The sequence below is a fragment of the Mustelus asterias genome, chromosome 27 (genome assembly GCF_964213995.1).
Source record: "Mustelus asterias chromosome 27, sMusAst1.hap1.1, whole genome shotgun sequence".
NCBI classification, from domain to species: domain Eukaryota; kingdom Metazoa; phylum Chordata; class Chondrichthyes; order Carcharhiniformes; family Triakidae; genus Mustelus; species Mustelus asterias.
Genome location: NC_135827.1, coordinates 14,788,340 through 14,809,496, shown reverse-complemented (window position 1 = coordinate 14,809,496; position 21,157 = coordinate 14,788,340). Strand labels below are relative to the sequence as shown.

At 44.2% G+C, this 21,157-nt stretch overlaps 1 protein-coding gene across 1 annotated transcript in view; it reads left to right on the top strand.

Annotated features, from left to right (window-relative positions):
• Positions 1-21,157, top strand: part of pknox2 (pbx/knotted 1 homeobox 2) — a 425,919-nt gene that overhangs the window by 288,486 nt on the left and 116,276 nt on the right. Inside the window, exon 6 of the mRNA XM_078198931.1 lies at positions 17,458-17,594. Within this exon, the coding sequence (XP_078055057.1) occupies positions 17,458-17,594 (137 nt within the window). The remainder of the gene's footprint in view (positions 1-17,457; positions 17,595-21,157) is intronic.

Genomic DNA, 21,157 nt, shown 5'->3' with positions numbered 1-21,157 from the left:
AGTTTAAAGTTAAAGATAAAGTTTATTTATTAGTCACAGTAGGCTTACATTAACACTGCAATGAAGTTACTGTGAAAATCCCCTAGTCGCCATACACCGGCACCTATCATAGAAACCCTACAGTACAGAAAGAGGCCATTCGGCCCATCGAGTCTGCACCGACCACAATCCCACCCAGGCCCTTCTCTCATATCCCTACATATTGACCCACTAATCCCTCTAACCTACGCATCTCAGGACACTAAGGGCAATTTTTAGCATGGCCAATCAACCTAACCCGCACGTCTGTGCCGACTCAAACCCAGGGCGCACCCCATAACCCCATGTATTTACCCCATTAATCCCCCTAACCTACACATCCTTGGACACTAAGGGGCAATTTCCCACGGCCAGTCCACCTAAGCTGCACATCTGTGGACTTTGGGAGGAAACCGGAGCACCCAGAGTGAACCCACGCAGACGCGGAGTGAACGTGCAAACTCCACACAGACAGTCACCCAAGGCTGGAATTGAACCTGCATCCCTGGGGCTGTGAGGCAGCAGTGCTAAGCATTGTGCCACTGAGCCGCCCTCCTGCTCCTAAGTCCTATGTTTTACTTACCAGTATCTTATACCAGCACAAGGACTTTGTTGCAAGAATTTGTACACATAGCAAACAGTGCATGGCAAGGGAAGTTAGTGGCCTGAATGGAAATCCCAACACGAAATGAAGTATGAAAGTGGTTTTAAACTAAAATTCGTAACATTTGCTAACTCGTCAAATAACCATGCTGCAACGAGAAAAATCGATGTTAGTGAAAACTTCACATGAAGATGGAGGAAGGAAGAATTTGCAGATGTCCAAGTCCAAATGTGCCATGAAAACCGGGAACAGCCACTGGCCTGAACTTGAGAAACATGTATTGAAATGGGTCCTCCAAAATTGTCAAAATGTGTACATCGTCACCAGAAAGAGCAGTAGTAATAAGGAATTTGTTAAATAGAGGAAGAGACGGGCATTTCCAAAGACATACCTCCAGGATGAGATGTTGCCTTCCTGGAGCCAGGGTCAGGGATGATTGGCTGGTGAAGCCACGATGGGCTCTTTCAGTGCTGTAAAACTCGATGACTCTTTGTTATGAAGTAGCTAGAGGACATTATTCTGGTGGAGCAGCCAGAGGTTGTGGCCCACGTCAGTACCAATGACTTGGGTAGGAAGAGGGATGCAGTCCTGAAAGCAGATTTCAGGGAACTAGCAAGGAGATTGGAAAAACAGGATTTCTAATGTAGTAATCTCAGAATCTCTTCCATCCCATGTGCCAGTGAGGATCGAAACAGGAGAATTGAGCAGTTGAACACCTGTGGCTGGAGAACCGGTGGAGGAGGGAGGGTATCAGGTTTCTGAGGTATTGGAACCATTTCTGGGGCAGGTGGGACCTGTACAAGATGGACAGGTTGCATTTCAGCAGGATCGGGGCTCTCGTTCTTGCAGGGAGACTCGCTAGTGCTGGGGGGAGGGTTTAAACTAGATTGGCTGGGGCGTGGGAACATAAGAACATAAGAAATAGGAGCAGGAATAGGCCATCTAGCCCCTCGAGCCTGCCCCGCCATTCAATAAGATCATGGCTGATCTGAAATGGATCAGTTCCACTTACCCGCCTGATCCCCATAAGCCCTAATTCCCTTACCGATCAGGAATCCATCTATCCGTGATTTAAACACAGTCAACAAGGTAGCCTCCACCACTTCAGTGGGCAGAGAATTCCTGAGATTCACAACCCTCTGAGAGAAGAAGTTCCTCCTCAACTCTGTCCTAAGAGTTGAGGAGGAACCTGAGAGGAGGCTTAGAATTGAGGGAAACAAAACTGGTAAGAAGTAGAAGAAAGCAAAAATAGAAGACGGACAAAGCATAGGCAAATATCAAATGGAATCAGAATAGAGAATAAAGTTTTTAAAAAAGCAGATTTGAGGCACTCTATCTGAATGCACGTAGCATTTGCAAAACAGGTTTATGATTTGAATGCACAAACTGAAACATATGGGTATGATTTAATTGCCATTACGGAGACATGGCTACTGGATGACCAAGATTGGGAACTGAATATCCAAGGATATTCGGCATTTAGGAGAGATAGGCAGAAAGGAAAAGAAGGTGGGGTAGCACTGTTAACAAGAGACAAGATCAGAGGATTTTAGATGGAAGGATCAAGATATAGTTAGTTTGGCTGGAGCTATGAAACAGGGCAACAATCATTGGTGGGAGTTGTGGAGTGGTAATGTTGGGCACAGTATAAACTGGGAAATTAAGGATTGCCTGCAGTGTGGGTAATACAGTGATAATGGGTGACTTTAATTTACACACAGGCTGGGCTAACCAAATCACTAATGCTGTGGAGAATGAATCCCTGGAGTGTTTACGAGATGGGTGCCTGGAGCAGCATATTGAGGAGCAAACAAGGGATCGAGCCATTTTGGAGTTATTGTTGTGTAATAAGAAAGGGCTAATTGATAAACTTGCTGCCAAGGAGCCTTTGGGAAATAGTGACCATAACGTGATAAAATATTGCATTATGTTTGTAACATATTTCATTCTGAAACTGGGGTCTTAAATCTGAAGAAAGGAAATTATGAAGGTAAGAGGGGCAAGTTGGCCATGGTGGATTGGGAAAATAGACTAAAAGATGTGGTAGTCGACAGGCAATGGCTAGTATTTAAAGAAATACTCAACCGTCTACACGATGTACGTTCCTCTAAGACACAAACATGTAAAGGGAAAGGTAAATCAACCGTGGTTAACTCAATAAGATAGATATTGCATTAGATCAAAACAAGTGGCTTATAAAGATGCCAGAAAAAGTGGTAAGCCTGAGGATTGGGAGCAGTTCAGAATCCAGCAGAGAGGGACCAAGAAACTGATAAAGAATATGAATACAAACTAGTGAGGAAAATAAGGAAGCTTTTACAATCTTCCCTTAAGTACAATGCAAAGGAAAAGATTCGCTGGGACAAGTGCGGGCTCATTATAGATGGGGGCAGGAGAATTTTGTAATGGAGAACAGGAAATGGTGAAGAAGCTAAATAGTTACTTTGTGCCTGTCTTTGCAGGAGATACAGAAAATCTCCCAGAAATACTGGGTGACCAAAGGACTTGTGAAACTGAGGAACTAAAAAGAAATTAGTATTTATTAAAGAGGTAGTACTTGAAAAATTAACTGTGCTAAAGGTTAATAAAGCCCTGCACCAGATGAGCTTCAATCCAGAGTGTTGAAGGAGGTGGCTCGAGATATACATAGGTGGTCATCATTCAAAATGCTGCAGATTCTGGAAAGGTTACTGCGGATTGGAAAGTAGAAAATGTAACCCCACTGTTTAAGAAGGGAGGAAGAGGGAGAATGGAGAACTAGTTTGACATCAGTGGTAGGGAAATGGTAGAATCCATTATAAAGGATGTGATAACTGGACGTTTAGAAAAAAATGTTAACATTAGGCAGAGTCAACTTGTATTTATAAAAGGAAAATCACATGGTAAACTTGTTGGAGCTTTTTGAGGATGTTACTTACAGCATAGATAAAGTGGATGTATGGTGCATTTGGATTTTCAGAAGGCTTTTGATAAAGTTCCACAAAGGAGTTAAGGAAATAATGTTGGAGCACAATCGATTGGAGGGAATATGCTAGTATTGGTTAACAGACAGAAAACAGACAGTAGCAATGAAAGGAGTGTTCTCAGTATCTCAGGCTTTTAATAGTGGGGTACCGCAAGGATCATTGATTGAAATCACAACTGTCCAGAATCTATATAAATAAATTGGTTGTGGTGACCAGTTGTAATATTTCCAAATTTGCTGACACCAAACTGGGTGGGAAGGTAAGTTGTGAGGAAGATGCGCGGAAGGACTAAGCGAATGGGCTAGAACGTGGCAGATTGAGTATTATGTGAATGAGTGTGAAGATTATTCACTTTGGTAGGAAAGGCAGAATATATATATTTAAGTGGTGAGCGGTTGGGAGGTGATGGTGTCCAGAGGGACTTGGGTGTCCTTGTTCCTGAGTCAGTAAGATCTAGCATGGAGGCACAGCAAGTAATTAGGAAAGCTAATGGTATGTTGTCCTTCATCATAAGGGGCTCTGAATACAGGAGTAAAGATGACTTACTGCAGTTGCATAGAGCCTTTGTGAGACCCGACTTGGAGTATTATGTACAGCTTTAGTCCCTTAATCTAAGCAAGGATATGCTTGCCATAGAGGGAGTGCAATGGAGGTTCACCAAATTAATCACCGGGGTGGTGAGATTGTCTTATCAGGGGAGATGGAGGCGACTCGGGGCAGGATCTTTAACCCCCCCCCCTGGTGTGTCTTCCGGCGGATGTGGCTCGCCATTGGCTGGCGGTGATATCTACAGTGTTATGCATGGCTCGCTTGTTCAATCGCCGGGGAATCAGCCGTAGGGAGTCCCCTTCGGCAGGACTGGAAGATCCCGCCAGCTAGCAGGGCCTGAAAGTCCCACCCTAAGTCTGTATTTGCCAGAGTTTTGAAGAATGAGGGATGACCTCATTGAAACTTACAAAGTTCATGAGCATGACAGGCTGGATGTAGATAAGATGTATCCCTTGCATGGTAGTAAAAAACCAGGGGACACAATCTCAGGATAAGAGAGAGGCAATTTAAGACTGAGATGAAAATAAATTTCTTAACTTAGTGCGTAATGAATCTTTGGAATTCTGTACCCCAGAGGGCTGCGGAAGCTCAATCATTCTGTATGTTTAAGACAGAAATTGATAGATATTTGGAGATAAATGACACCAGTCGACAAGGAGATAGTGCAGGAAAGTGGCAGCCATGATCATTCTAATTGAATGGTGGAGCAGACTGGACAGGCTGAATGGTCTGCCCTTGTTCCTGTGAAATGCAATGCATTTAAGTGGGGCCAAATCAAGCCCCGAGTCCAGCAAAGATTTCAAAACAACAGCTAGTCGGTGCAGCTGCTTTATGGAACAAAAATGCTAGTGTTGCAGCAGAAAACCAAGACCGCTCAGAGACCACCAAAAAACCTAAACACTAAAATGACCGGTTTCCAGTGATTCATCATCAGAGAGCCCCAAAAACCCAAAACATCACATCGGCAATATGGATGAAGCGACCATGAATTTCATAATGCCAGCCTGTGGAGTGGAAAGTTTTGAAAACCATTCTGGTGAAAATCACAAGACAGGAGAAGACCAGGTTCACAGTGGTTCTAGCCTGCATGATGTGCATTTTAAAGGCTGTGGTGATTTTCAAACTTAAAACTATGCCAAACAAGTTCCCCGATGCAGTTTTTGTGCAAGTCAATGACAGCCTTTGGATGGATAAGGACAGAGTGAAGCTGTGGATTGGTAATGTGTGAAATACCATCCCGTGGCATTACGTGAAGATTGCAGCTCATTTGTGTGGGACATGTTCAGATCCCGTGTAACCAATGAGATTGAGAGGAGTCTGTGAAGAAGTAACATCCAAATTGCAGTTATACCAAGGGTCAAACGGATGTAGTTCAGGCTTTGGATGTGAGACTCAACAAGCCATTTAAGGATCATGTTCACATTGAATAGACTAGTGGATGAGTGATAGATTTTTAAAAAACCTTCACAGAGTGGAAATATGCAGCTTGTACACCGTGATCTAGGGTATACGTACTACTCAGATCGTTGCTCCGTGAGCAGCAGAAATTAAGGAAATGATTTAGTATATGCAAAGACCCTCTTCCACCTTCTTCCATTGGGGAAAAAGATACAAAAGTCTGAGATCATGTACCGACCGAATCGAGAACAGTTTCTTCCCTGCTGCCGTCAGACTTTTAAATGGACCTATCTTGTATTAAGTTGATCTTTCTCTACACCCTCGCTATGACTGTAACAAAAATTCTGCACCCTCTCCTTTCCTTCTCCCCTATATACTCTATGAACGGTATGTTTTGTCTGTATAGCGTGCAAGAAACAATACTTTTCACTGTTTCCCAATATATGTAGCAATAATAGATCAAAAAGTCTCCAACTATTTAACCTAAATTAGATCTCAACATTTTGTAATATAAGTACAGTCCAATCGACACATCAAGTCTGTTTGGTTTCTCTTCTCCACAAGAGCACTCATTATAGTCTCACTCTCCTCCTCATTCTCCTTTGTAGCATTTAATATTCTTCTATTTCAAATAACTGTGAATTACTTTTTAAAATGAAATTGAATTCTTCCCCAATAACTGCCTACATAGAATTTATTTTGACACTGTTTAAATTTTTTTGATCACATAATTTTTAGTGCCCTTTCATTATAAGCCCTCAATGAACAATGTGAGGAACCTGTCGCATTGTTGTAACCCTGTATAATTTTGAAGATCTCTTGTCAGGTTAGTCCTTAACTTTAAGAATTGTTAGGATTGAGAATTCTAAGTATTGGGAAGTGGTTGGGTTAATTGAATTTGTACAACATGGCATATGGGGCTGGAGTTCATGCTGTCTATCGCATCAAGAAACATGGCTGCTGGAATAACTTAATCGTTGGAGAGGCCCCGCTTCAGTCTCCCAGCGAAACCCCCTGATTAACTTGGAGGAATGAAGGGGGTGGAGCAGGATTCCCAGCTGCTGGTGGCACGATGTCAGTTAGGCTTATTAATGAGCCCATTGACACCCATTATCCCACAACTTAATGGTGGCTCAGAGGTGGGATAATGGGTGGCAAGGTGACACAGTGGTTAGCACTGCTGCCTCACAGCGCCAGGGACTCGGGTTTGATTGCTGGCTTGGGTCACTATCTGTGTGGAGTTTGCACGTTCTCCCAGTGTCTGCGTGGGTTTCCTCTGGGTGCTCTGGTTTCCTCCCACAGTCCGAAAGACGGGGCTGGTTAGATGCATTGGCCATGCTAAATTCTCCCTCAGTGTACCCAAACAGGCGCCGGAGTGTGGCGACTAGGGGATTTTCGCAACAACTTCATTGCAGTGTTAATGTAAGCCTGCTTGTGACACTAATAAATGAACTTTAAAAACTTTAAACCTTTAAGTGGAGGCTTGCACGGCTTTCCAATGCCTGCGGCTTCTCACGGTGGGAGAGGGCCTTGTACTCAGGCACTGAGGGACCCAGCATCAGGTGGAGGGAAACCGCTGAAAGCCACTTCCCTGACTCTTGCCCCTCCCGCTCCCTCTCCATACCTTTCCTCATCTTTGTCACGATTACCATGGGCCTCTGGTGAGCGCATTGGCACCAGAAGCAACTGGTCCTGATGACCTGAGAAATTGCTGACCTCTGATGGCCGACCGGTGTCAGCGGGCGGGATGTTGCACCAGGGAACTTAATCGCAGGGGGAGCCCGATGGTGAATAGTTCCATTGGGCCTTGCCCATGAAAAATGCAGGGGTTCTCCATCAGTCCTCCACGTTCCTGCTATAGGCCCGAGGTCTCCTGCATTTTTCAGTAGTGACCACCTCTCCCAGTGGCGCTACTGAGGCTTCAGAGCTACCGGCCCTGTGAGAGACCCTGTCGGCTTGACAATATCCTGGCCATGTTTGGGTTAACACAATTGATGTAGAATGGGTAAATAATGCTATGGACTGTGGGTGAATGAGAAGGAATGGGAAGAGATCTTATTAATTGGGAATGCATTCGGAGCAGGCTAATCCGTTGGTTCTGGGACCATGATGCACGGTGAGTTGAGTACGGATGAAAAAGAAAATATAAATAAAGGAAATGATGCTCACTTGGCACAAACCGGCACAGTGGTTCGCAGTGCTGCCTTACAGCGCCAGGGACCCAGGTTCAATTCCGACTTCGGGTCACTGTCCGTGTGGAGTTAGCACGTTCTCCCCGTGTCTGCGTGGGTTTCCTCCGGGTGCTCCGGTTTCCTCCCACAGTCCAAAGATGTGTGGATTGACCATGATAAATTGACCCTACTGTCAGGGGGATTAGCAAGGTAAATGTGTGGGGTTACAGGAATAAGGCCTGGGTGAGATGTGGTTGGTACAGACTTGATGGGCCGAACGGTCTCCTTCTGTACTGTAGGATTCTATGATGATTCAATGAGACCACTAAAACACTTCATGTGGCACTGGGTGATTTGTTTTAAAACATGTTTGAATTTCAGTGCATTTTTATAGTTGGTTACTAATGCAAAATACTGCAGTTGCTGGAAATCTGAAATAGAAACAAAGAGAGCTGGAAATACTCAGCAGCTCTGGCAGCATCTGTGGAGAGAGAAAAACAGAGTTACCTTTTGGGTCGATGAACCATCTTCAGAATGGAAAAGAAATAAAAATAGTAGGGTTTGAGCCTTTCACACCTCATCTAAACACATATATTTGGTTGTATTTTTCACCCATTACACTTCCCTTTGGCTTTTGTGCCATGAAATCTTTTGTCATTTAATCTCTCCTGCACTCCACCTTATCACAGATCTCCTATCCTGTTTTCCCAAACTCTGCCGTCGCTTGGGGGGGGGGGGGGGGGTTGGTAGTAACAGTCAGGACCTGAGCCCCCACTTGCGAGCTATGAGATCTGCTTGGTGACTTTACTACATTCTGCCTCCTCATTGCCCAGCTGTGGGCCCGCAGTCCAATTAAGGGCGGTGGGCGGACAACTGAGACTGCTGGCCCAATCACAGGGCCGGTAGCTCTGAAGCCTCAGTAGTGCCACTGGGAGAGGTGGTCACTACTGAAAAATGCAGGAGACCTCGAGCCTATAGCAGGAAAGTGGAAAAATAAAAATAAACGACAGGGCTGAATGTCGGAGGGAAAACCTCTCCAGGGAGACCTTTGAGGTTGCGGCTAATGTCTTCCCTGTCTGTGCTTTCTTCTTTGACCCATGCAACCTTCCCCCAGCCCACCCCTGGCCACATCCATTTAGCTGGCAGTTCCCCACAGGACAAGGGTTTGCCCTCTGTTGGAAAAGTACCAAGGATGGCGCAAAATGACAACGAATTGGTCTTTTAGTTATGTAAATTATGCTGGCTTTTCAACTCTTTGAGGCTCTCCATATATAGTCCTGCTGTCAGTAAAATTTCCCAAATCTGGGACTGCATCAGGAAGCCAAATCGACCTGGCTGTCCGCGATTTTACCAGCCCCTGCATCTCCCCAGCCAGGAACCGGTGAAATCCTGCCTGTTAAAGCTTTCTCTCCACAGATGCTGCCTGACCTGCTGAGTATTTCCAGCATTTTTTTGTCTTTTTTTGTGGTTAGTTGTGGTTATGGGAAATTTACATGCATCGTCATCAGTTTTCACGTGGATTTGGTGAAAAAGGAACAGACTTTGAAGCTCTCAATTATATGCAACATTTAAGTTGCTGAAAAACAAGAGTTGTGAATGCTCGTGCAATTGAGCGAGTTTTTCTTATGTGGGGTTCGGTAATTATTTAGTACAAGGAAACTAGAAGATATGCATAGAATCACTATCGTACAGAAGAGGCCATTCAGCCCATCGAGTCTGCATTGACTCCCTGACAGAGTATCTTAGCCAGGTCTTCTCCCCCGCCCTTTCCCTGTAACGACACACATTTTACCATGGCTAATCCATCTATTTTGGAATGTAAACTGATCCTTTACTGTAGGAAAGCAGTCAGCAGCTAATAGTGAGATGGCAATGTGTGAGTACAAATAAATCAGGACAATTTAGCATGGCCAGTCCACCTAACCTGTGCATCTTTGGACTGTGGGAGGAACCTGGAGCACCTGGAGGAAACCAACGCAGACATGGGGAGAATGTGCATACTCCAAATAGACAGTCACCCAAGGCTGGGATTGAACCTGGGTCTCTGGAGCTGTTGCAGCAGCAGTGCTAACTACTGTGCCACTATGCCGTCATGGAAAGGACTTTTGTGATGCTCATTGTAATAGCCTCGCCTGGTACAACACTGCTTTATTAAAACAACGGAAAGGCCACCCTGTGGTTTACAACAAATCAAGGCCCCTGCTCTGGACCTACATAACCCCTGGTCCAGGTTGTGAATGTGGTATTAAACTCCCGTTACTTGTGTCTCATTGGGTGAGCTCCTCTTCACTTTATAGGGTAACTTGTATTCCATGAAGACCCCTCGTGGAAATCTACTAGTGTCTCCTATGAAAAGAAGAGAAAGACATGAAGGAAGGGAGATTATAGGACAGATGTTGGAAGAAGAAGGGAAGGAGGACATAAAAGATACAGGAGCGAGTAGAGTAAAAGAGCGAAAAAACAAAGAATTAGCCAAAACAATAAGAATACTCCAATGTTTTGTGGACGTATTTGCTGAGGAATTTCGCCATACAGTACAGGTTTTTAGCATGCTAATTGGTTGAAAATGCATGGATCCACCACAGTAGGTAAGGTACATGCACCGGCAGAAGGAGCGCAAGTGCAGATCATTTAAAAGCAGAATGAGTTGTGTAAATTAGGGCCTACACATCTTGCAGGACTAAATTTCAATTGTTGAATCGCTATGTGCTAAGCTCACAACACATAGGAATGCGGAGCCACTAGGATCAGGAGTGCTGTTTTTGACCCCAAATTAAAAGGCTACCCTTCCTATCCCCCATTCGCCTTTCCTGGACTGAGAATCATAGAATCCCTACAGTGCAGGAGGAGGCCATTTGGCCCCAACAAGTCTGCACTGACTCTCCGAAAGAGCATTGCACCCAGCCCTCCCCTCTGCCCAATCCCCATAAATCCTGCACATTTACCATGGATAAAGCCCCTAACCTACACATCTGTGGCACCAAGGTGCAACTTAGCACGGCAAGTCCACCTAGGGTGGCACAGTGGTTAGCACTGCTGCTTCACAGCTCCAGGGACCTGGGTTCGATTCCCGGCTTGGGTCACTGTCTGTGTGGAGTTTGCACATTCTCCTCGTATCTGCGTGGGTTTCCTCCGGGTGCTCCGGTTTACTCCCAAAATCCAAAGATGTGCGGGTTAGGTTGATTGGCCATGCTAAATTGCCCCTTAGTGTACTGAGATGTGTAAGTTAGAGGGGCTAGTGGGTAAATATGTAGGGATATCGGGGTAGGGCCTGGGTGGGATTGTGGTTGGTGCAGACTCGATGGGCCAAATGGCGGCCGCCTGCACTGTAGGGATTCTATGATCTAATCTGCACATCTTTGGAGTGTGGGAGGAAACCGGAGCACCCGGAGGAAACCCACGCAAACACGAGGAGAATGTGCAAACTCCACACAGACAGTGACCCTGGGCTGGGATTGAACCGAGATCCCTGGTGTTGTGAGATAGCAGTACTAACCACGATGCCACCGTGCCACTCGGAATGCATCACTATCTTTCCTTGCCATCAATCACTCCCCTGGTCCGAGCTCTGAATGTCAGTTCGTCGTTGCTTACCCGAGTCCCCCCCACCCTTACCCGAGCCCCCACTCTCTCTCTCACACACACACACACACACACACACACACACACACATGAAATTTGATGATTTGACAGAGACCAGGGCCTGAACTGGGGACACTATTAGTCTGTGTGCCACCCTAGACAATGAATTTGCCACATTAGATGCCCTGGGAGCAGGCACAAGAGTACATTTAACATAATAACACCGAGGGTGCAGATTTATCTTGTCAGAGCTCTAAAGTACATATTGAGACAAATAGACTCATCAAGCACCCACTCATTAACAATCTGCTGCCGCTCCGATTTGCCCAATGATCAGGGGAATGAAAATAAATTATAATGTCTTAAATTAAGCTTCTTTGTTCTTCGCGCATAAATTCTGTCCTTGAGGATTTGTAGCAGAGAGATTTATATCAGACAGTGGCTGTCAGTCATTTCCATAGGCTTGATAACAGGACAACTAAGCTTCTATAGAGGTCCCTGGGGAGGCTGGTGTCTGTAGTAGGTGAGCGCAAGAGGACCAAATAAAACCTAAAAACCTGTGGAGATTTAAGAGCTGAGAGTACAAAGGAATGTAGAATGGGGTTAGTTGAGTGTGAAGAGCCCAATTTAATTCACAGTGAAGCAGGGATTAAGAATTTATGGCTTTTGAAAGAGCTGATAATGGACCAAGCAACCTTATCCTTGTTAGTCCCTTGAGAAACAAATTGACTGTTTAATAAAATAAGATTGAGATCAAAATCCAGCAAGAGTCCTCTAAGGGGGAAATGGGAGGGGGGAAGGAGAGCAGCTTTTCCCTAGCGTCAGATAGCATAACAGCTCTCCTTTTCATTGCCCACCAAATCGTCCGTACAAGTGCCTGCTCTGTCAGACAGGCTGCTTTGTTGGATGACAGTTCCTTCAGCTCACAAGTGTTCCAGAAAGCAGAGAGCCCAGTCTTGGCCTGGAGAGGGCTGAGTTGGATCAGTCTCTGGTCCTGGAAAGGCAGGGGTGAATTGGAGCGGAGCACCTTGTCTTGGGGAAGTGGGGACTGGAATTTTTAAATTAACTCATGGGACGCGAGAGACGCCAGCAGTAGCAGGGTCCATATTGTCCAACCCAATTGCCTTTTAAAAGGCAGTAATGAGCCGCCATCTTAGATTTCTGCAGTGCGTGCACTGAAGGTACTCGCATGCAGCTGATGCGTGTTTCAGAATATTGATCCGGGGCCGATGAATGAACGCTGATATATTTCCAAGTTGGGAAGATGTTTAGCTTGGAAATGGTGTTCTCAAATATGTACTGACCTTGCCCTTTATAGTGGTAGAGGCGTGGCAGGTGTTGTCGAAGAAGTCTTAGCAAGTTGCTGCAGTGCATCTTGTAGGTGGTATACATGCTGCTGCCATGGTGAACATGCTGGAAAGTGTGAATGTTAAAGGTAGTGGGTGGAGTACAAGTTAAAAGGACTGCTTTATCTTGGATATTGTTGAGTTTTTTAAGTATTGGTGATCATAGAATTTATGGCATGGAGACAGGACCTTCGGCCCAAACTGGTCCATGCTGACCAAAAACCCCATCTAAGCTAACCCCATTTGCCTGCATTTGGCCCATATCCCTCTAAACCTTTCCTATCCATGTATCTGTCCAAATGCCTTTTAAATGTTGCCAATGTCCCTGCCTCAACCAGTTCCTCCGACAGCTCATTCCACACACGTACCACCCTCTGTGTAAAAAAAATAATAAGTTGCTCCTCAGATTCTCATTAATTCTTGCCCCTCTTCACTTAAACCTATGCCGCCTAGTTCTCGATTCCCAAACCCTGGGAAAAAAACTGAATGCATTCACCCTATCCATGCCTCTTATGATTTTATACACCTCTACAAGATCACCCCTCAGTCTCCTATGCTCCAAAGAAAAAAGTCCTAGCCTGTCCAATCTCTCCCTATAACACAATCTCTTGAGCCCTGGCAACATCTTGTAAACCTAGTCCCTTGAGTCCTGGCAACACCTTTGTAAATCTCAGCACTAATCCAGGCAAGTGCCTCCTGACTTGAGCCATGTAGATGGAGCACAGGCTTTGGAGAGTCAAGAGGTGAGTTACTTGCCACAGAATTCCCAACGTCTGACCTTGAGGCCTTATAATTTAGCTGGCTGGTCCAGTTAGGTTTCTGGTCAATGAAATCCTGAGAACGTTGAAGGGGGATTCGATGTGGTAATCAAAGGGAGATGGTTAGACTCTCTCTTGTTGGAGTTGGTAATTGTCTGGCACCAAGTTCTCCTTACAGTTTGAGAACAGTGGCATCATTCTAAATGAGTGTTACTATTCGCATGAGCACACTGGCCGTTCCTCAGCATCCGAAAATAAGGACTGTGATGTTGTGCATATATATGGAGCTTCTTATTCATTTACGGGATGTGTGTGTCTGGAAAAGTCGGCATATGTTACCTGTAAGAAGGTGATGATGAGCAGTGTGTATTAGCTGAAATTGCTTGCTAGTCTATTTCAGAGGGCAGTAAAATGTCAACCGTTTTGACGTGGGATGGAGTCACAGAAAGGCCAGAATGAGTAAGAGCAGAAGGTTTCCTTCCTTAAAGACGTTAGTGAATTCGATTGGTTTTTATGACTATTCAGTTGTTTCACGGTCACCAGTACAGATACATTTAATTGAATTTGAATTCCTCAGCTGTTGTAGGGAGATATGAACCCATGTTCCTCGATCATTATCCAGGCCTATGGATTACTGGTTCAGTAATGTAATCACCATGACACGGTACTCTTAATGCTAGGGAAGTTCTTTTTGCATCTCCTTTTTTCACTGTGTTTTGTGAAGTGCCAGGAAATGGAACTCATATTTTAACTTATGTGAAGAAAATGTTTTTTAAATAATTCTGGGATAATGTGAAACTCTTCTTAAATTGGGATGGTGGAGTGTGTGGGCGGGTGTGTGGGTGTGGAAAGCAGGTATTTGCAATGAATAGGACCAACTTGGATGTTCTATAAGTAAGTACAACATGGGTAGAAATTTAATTTTGGAGCTAAGTGAGAATTTGGATTCTTAGCTGTTGAATTTCAAAGGGCGGTAAGAAGTTTACAACGTGAGAAAAGTTCATAATAAATAAGGCAAAGCATTAAATTTTATTTTACCCAAAAGTAGTGGTCACAAGGAGAACCTAAAAGGTTTTACATTCTAGAAGGGTAAATTTCAAAGAATAATAAGGACACTTGAAAAAAGATGAAAGAGGAAATATATGTTTAAGTTCTCCTGATGAAAGTGCTGTTCTGGGATAGAACTGTGAAGTGGTGAAGTCAACAGCCTTCAGCTACCCCACTGAAGTGACTGTTTTAGAAAGCAGAGCTCTGTTCTGAAGCTGGAATTCTCCACTGCAGAGTGGGAAACAGAGAAGCCATGTGACATATCTTTCCTACAGCAACAGTGGATTGGGCCTTGCGGTAATCTTGCTGGAAGTTTTATAGATTAAATATCAATAGGGACTGTTGTCCAAGGAGTGTTCATTTGCGAGTCTAACCAGGTAGAAGTCGTTTTGGGCAAATGTTCTGTAATTGTGTACATGTAATCTTGTGCGTTTAAGTTTTCTTTTGTGAATAAATGTTTTAAATTACTTCAGCAGACGTATCTTTTTGTAGTGAAATACCAATTGAAAATTGTTGCGATAGCTTGCCGAGTTTCCCTTTGGGATTTGGTTAGCATGGCACTTACCATCTGATCATAACACTTAAAATGGAAAATACTGGAAATACTCAGCCGGTCTGTCAGTGTCCTTATAGCGAGAGAAACAGAATTTTCCCAGATCTGTGGGGCATGAGGAAATTTAGAAATTTGCATCTCCCGTTGGCTCCTTGACACACTCCTGTATCCATGGGCTTTTCCCTTGGGCAGACTCTGTGGGTTCACTGGCAAACCCCCCCCAGCAGCAACAGGAAGGTTAGCAATGGGCCACATCTGCAATTTTTCAGACCACAAGAGGTTTTAGTGGGGACAGGCAGACCCCAGGAGCTCAGCAATGGATTGGAGTAGACTTGCCCCAAGAGACTGAGCAAAAGATTCAGTTGAGGGTTCACATTTATTTGCTGGCAGTAGTTCACAAAGGGGACCTATCCCCTGGCATCCCGAGCCCTTGAATCAACTTCATAGAGGCTGATATCTATGTTAATGCTTATCCTCCTTCAGTGTTCGCCATTACCCTCCCACAGAAAGCACTTCCATGGTGGCACTGCCACACCTGCTGATGGCCAGACAATGGCCACACTCTGAAAGTGGGCAGTTTCCATCTCCATGGACAATGCTGATTGGATCCCCCAACGCTGATTGGCGGGATCCCAGAGGTGACTTGTTATTTTGGGCCCCTCCAGGATGATTGCATTGGATGTCCCACCATTTGCTCTTCGGTTTCTCAACCAGGAATTCATTCCAACGTTGGGATTGGCCCACCACCTGTGAAATTCAGTCCAAGCTTCAGATCCGTGACCTTTCATCAGAACTGGAAAAAAATTAGAGATGCAATAGGTTTTAAGCAAGTGCAGAGGCAGTGAAAGGGAGAAGGGGAGGGAGAGACAGAACAAAAGGGAAGGTCTGTAATTGGGTGGAAGTCTTTAAATGACAAAAGCGTTAATTGTGCAAGATGAGAGAGTTATTGGGACAAAAACCAAAAGATGTTTCTAGAGGGGACGCGAATGGCAGACCCAGTTTTGCTTTCCTTCTTCAGCTGAAAATTAGAATCTAGTCTCATATAGCGAGCAAAGCACAATTGCCTCATGGCTTGTCACTTGTAACCTCTCATCGCACCCAGTGTTAATGGCAGGTGAACTAGCTTAATGTGGCAGGTAATTCCGACAATAAATTGAGAGATCTGTGTAAACAAAAATGTCCCTAACAAGGCACTAGGGGGGAGTTTTCCCGTCCCGCCCGCCACGGGAATCGTAGCGAGCAGTGGGGTGCGGGGCCATGCAAAAATCCATTGACCTCAGGCGAGATTTTCCGGTTTTGGGGCGAGCACGGCCGAAAAATCCTGTCCTCGATTGGATGGTTTACGCTGTTAAAAACTTCTCCTGTGCTTATCTCTGTTGTTCAGCCCGTTCCAAAGGATCTTACACCGTTTCAGTATTTGAAGCAAAGCCCATTTAGCCTGTTTGAGTTAAATATCACAGGGTTCAGAGCAGGTAACAAAATTAATGGCGGGACGTCGCAAGGCAAAACTGGGCTTTAAATATCGAATGAAGGATTTTATGACTGTTTCAGATGTCCATCCATTTATTATTCGAACATGAATTGGTTATCTTTTATGATTAAATGCTGTTCACAGCTGAGGTACATCCTGTGTCACCCATCTAATAATTATTTTGTCCCAAAGATCTACTGAGTCATTGGCGTTTGTGATATTAAACCATTCGGATCAGATTTCAATTTCTGTGCAGTGTTGTCACACTTTACCAGCTAAACGTTAAGTTCTTGCTTGAAGAAACAAAACTGTTTTGATACTTTTATTTTTTACGGCCTCAACTACGCACGGCCTTTTGGCTTATATCAAGCGTTGGATCAAGCCCAAGATGGGGTGCAGTGCCTCATCTTGTCGGCTTGGATCTTATTTGTCTCCCTTGTGGGGACCATGAATTGGATTCAATTGGATTTTGAATTTGATTTTTGGAGCAAGCATGGAATGGATTTGGTTTGCCTGGTCCATTCTGAGTGTTGACTTGGTAACTTTAAGAATGGAATAAAAAATTTAAAAAATAACTACTCATCCTGCCATTTTTAATAGTCTATGAATGTACTCCATTTAAAATCTACCAGTTGAGATTATTACCTTTCCATATCCTTTATTTCCAGTTCCCCACTCTGCTAGCTTAAGTAGTCCTGCAGTCTTTCAGTTTCTATCACAACTTGTGATTCCCCCTCCAATTCTTTCCTTTCAAGTCTAGGTCGCTTATGGAGGTAATGAATAAGAGTGACCCCAGCATTGACTCCTGTGGGACACCTCTCACTATAGCTTTCTTTTCACAACTATTCATTGTTTTGTCATCTAGATCTGTGTGTAATGCAATGGAACAGGAGAGCTAATGGGCTTGAACCAAGCAAACTCCCTAAGTTTTTAAGATGTTCCTGCTGAGATCAAATAACATTGTAAAAGCTTTATTATTTTGCATCCTCCATAGATGACAGCCACGGCACAGCAGACCACCAAGACGCAGCCAGTACATATTCCATCACCCTCTGCGGCTGCCACCCCTGTAGCCACTGTACCACTCGATCCTCAAGCACAGCTGGAGTCTGACAAGAGAGCAGTGTACAGGTACGAGAAGTATACAGAGCAATGTTTGGATGTGAAAATCATATTCAGAAGTGTACAAGTATGGAAAGCCTACAAGGAGCAGTGTTCAAGAGGTATAAGAATTACTATTTAAATGGGAAACAGACTCAAAAGGCGGCTGTGCAGAAGGATCTGGGTGTCCTTGTACATGAGTCTCAGAAAGTGGGTACAGCAGGTGCAGAATGTTATAAAGAAGGCAAATGGAATCTTGGCATTTATTGCAAAGGGTCTAGAGTATAAAAGTAGAGAAGTGTTGTTACAATTGTATAAGGCATTGGTGAGACCACACTTGGAGTATTGTGTTCAGTTTTGGTCACCTTCTTTGAGGAAGGATGCGGTGGCACTGGAGGGGGCTCAGAAGAGTTCACTAGATTGATTCCAGGTTTGAAGGGGCTGTCGTTTGAGTAGCTTGGGTTTGTACTCGCTGGAGTACAGAAGAATGAGGGGGGATGTTTCCCCTTCTCGAACAGTCTAGGACAAGAGGTCATAGTTGTAGAGTAAGAGGAGGGAGGTTCAAGACAGAGATAAGGAGAAGCTACTTCTCATAAAGGGTTGTGAATCTATGGAACTCACTGCCCTAGAGTGCAGTGGATGCAGAATCAATCAATGGATTCAAGAAAATGATAGATAAATATTTGATCAAAAGCGGGATAAAGGGCTGTGGGAAAAAGGCAGGGAAGTGGAGTTAGGATGAGATGGAGATCAGCCATGATCATATAGAATGGCGGAGCGGGCTCGAAGGGCTGAATTGCCTACTCTCGCTCCTAGCTCCTATGTTCTTAAGAGAGATTTACAGAGCATTGAGGTTGTACAGTAACACAAAAGGGTTTCACCTGAGTTTCTGGACTGTGTTTTCCTATGGGAATTAGCGTAAGCAGAATGTAAACCAATTATACCCTTATACAGCTCGATATCCCAGAGCCAGTTCTGATTCCCAACATTCAAATACAGGCCCAGTTGGACTATTATGCTTTACACTGAAGGCTTAGCAATGATGCTTCTCTGTTAGATTAGCAGTGAATGTGTGTAGAGTTCAAATGGATTCCCCGTCAATGGGGGCTGTAGGGACTCCACGTTTTGCTATGATCCATGTTTCACAAACAGTGCATGTCTTGTAAAGACAACCGAAAGAAACAAAATAATTCCCTAGGCGCACACGGCCTGAGGGCAAAAGTATGCAATCTCTCAGAATTCACCCAGTCTTTGTCTAACAGCACTTGAATTTTATTGTCTTAAAGAGACATGTTCTTAAATGTTCATAGCAATATAACGTATGTTGGCTGGAAAATTCTTTGGAGCTGCTCTTGCTCCACTAGTGTTGCTGACTCCACTTGTGCGCACAGGTGATGTTTCCATTATCATTTTCAGTAAAGTAACAGTGGGGTGAGATAAGGAATGTTTTTTGCTGATTGTGTTTTGCATCAAGTCCAACCCTAAGGCCACATGAGGTCAGACAATCCAGCAATCCTCAGAACCTCGACACCTGCATTCCAGTTGCCTTTAGAGATTTTACTGCTTGATTTTATCCTTTTTATTTCCTTTCTTTCTAATTTACCTTTTTCTTATTTACTTCCTCTTTCATTCTCTCCCTATTATTTGTTATTTTCTTTGTTTGCTCCTGTTCTTAAAATGATCCAGCTTCTTTCGTAGCATCAGCAGTGCTCCAGGAGTTTCACACATCAGTAAAATGTGTTACTGTATTCTGATTTTTACCAGTCATTGATCTAGAATGTGGTGATGGGCAGTTTTTAGAACCTTCAATCCAGAATACAGCAGAGCCTGGTGGCCGTGCTAAATTCTCCCTCAATGTACCCGAACAGGCGCCAGAGTGTGGCGACTTGGGGATTTTCACAGTAACTTCATTACAGTGTTACTGGAAGCCTACTTGTGACACTAATAAATAAACTTATCCACAAAGCTTAACCGAGCACAAAGCACTGTCTTTCGGAGAGCAGAAGAGAAATACAAATATAATACAAATGTAAAGGAGATCTTTTGCGTCACCATTTTAGTTTCTGGATTAAAAACTAAAATAGTGACGCAAAAGTCAAAATGATGATATGGGTGGTTTGTCCACATTCCCAATATCATGATACCAAACCAGTAAGTTATGATTTGGTATATATTAGAGGAGCTAGGTGTTAGAGTGGGTTGGTTACTTGTCTTCTGCCTATGGGACCCGAGTTCAAATGCTGCAGAAATTGATGAGATAGATGAATGTCGCCTCTCTTTACTGGCTGTCAGGAACCCAACAAATTCAGTTTGGACAGTCTCGATTTGGTTCCTGCTGAATGTGGACGTCACCTAAACTGGCACTGGTTGACAACTCTGCTCTGATAGGTGTAAAGGTAGTTTTTGTGTGAGATTTGAAAAGTGGCGTACTGATGCGTTGCATCTCCTTTTAGCTGAATATACAGAGCAGTGTACAGGCGTCAGTCTTTGTTAGGATAATATAGATAAATGTGAGATGGTACATTTTGGTAGAGTGAACAGACTCCCTGGAAAATAAAGGGCGGGATGTTAAGATAGTAAGATAGGGCATGAGGTGAAAGATCGTGTTCGTGCCCGATTTCTCGTCTCCTGCGATCTTACCGGCCCCGTTCTGCTGGCGAAATCGACCTCGTGCCTGGGATCGGGCCTTAACGCTTAGCAATTGGGGGTGCGGGGGCCATCGTGCTGGTTGGGGGGGTGGGAGGTCGGTGATGTCAGTTGATGGGAGGGAGGTGGTGACAGATCTCCTAGTATACTATGTACACAGTATACTGGGAGATTGAGGTGTCTGCGCAGTGGCACCCTGGAGCTCAGCAGCTGGCCTTCTGGGCATGCTGAGACTCCACTCACCCCTCCTACTGGCGAGATTCACATTATGGCCTCTGTAATGCACAGCATGCATTTACTTACCTCTCTGGAAAAAAAAGGGTGAGAAAATCTCCCTTAGAATCTTTTTGAGGAAATTCCGTCCAAATTGTTTAAATGGGATCGAGCAGAGGGACCTGGGCATACAGATACACAGATCACTAAGAGTAGTTTGCAGGTTAATGAAGCCATGAAAACAGTAAAGAAAACTCTGGGATTCATTTCTAGCAGGCACAATTGAAAGGCTATTATGTTAAACTTGCAAGGAGCCCAGTTTGGTTCACAATTGGAATACTATGAACCGTTCTGTTCCACATTATAAAAGAGATCTAAAAGCACTGGAAATGGTGCAAAAATGATGTCCAAGGATAATACTAAAACTGAGATATTATACCTGTCAGGAAAGCTTAAGCTGACTGAGACTGTTTTCTCTAGAAAAGAGAAAATTAAGAGATGACCTAATTGAGGTCTTTAGAATTGTTAAAATATTTAATACTTTAGTCGTTAAGGAAATGTTTCCATCTGCATACAAGACCAGAACTGGGGAGCATAAATATAAGAGAGTTTCTAATATATCCAATAAGGAATTCACGAGAAACCCCTTTACCCAGGGAGTAATTAGAAGGGGGAACTCTCTACCTTGAGAAGTTTATTAATGTTTTTTTCATCTACATTAATAATGCACATGC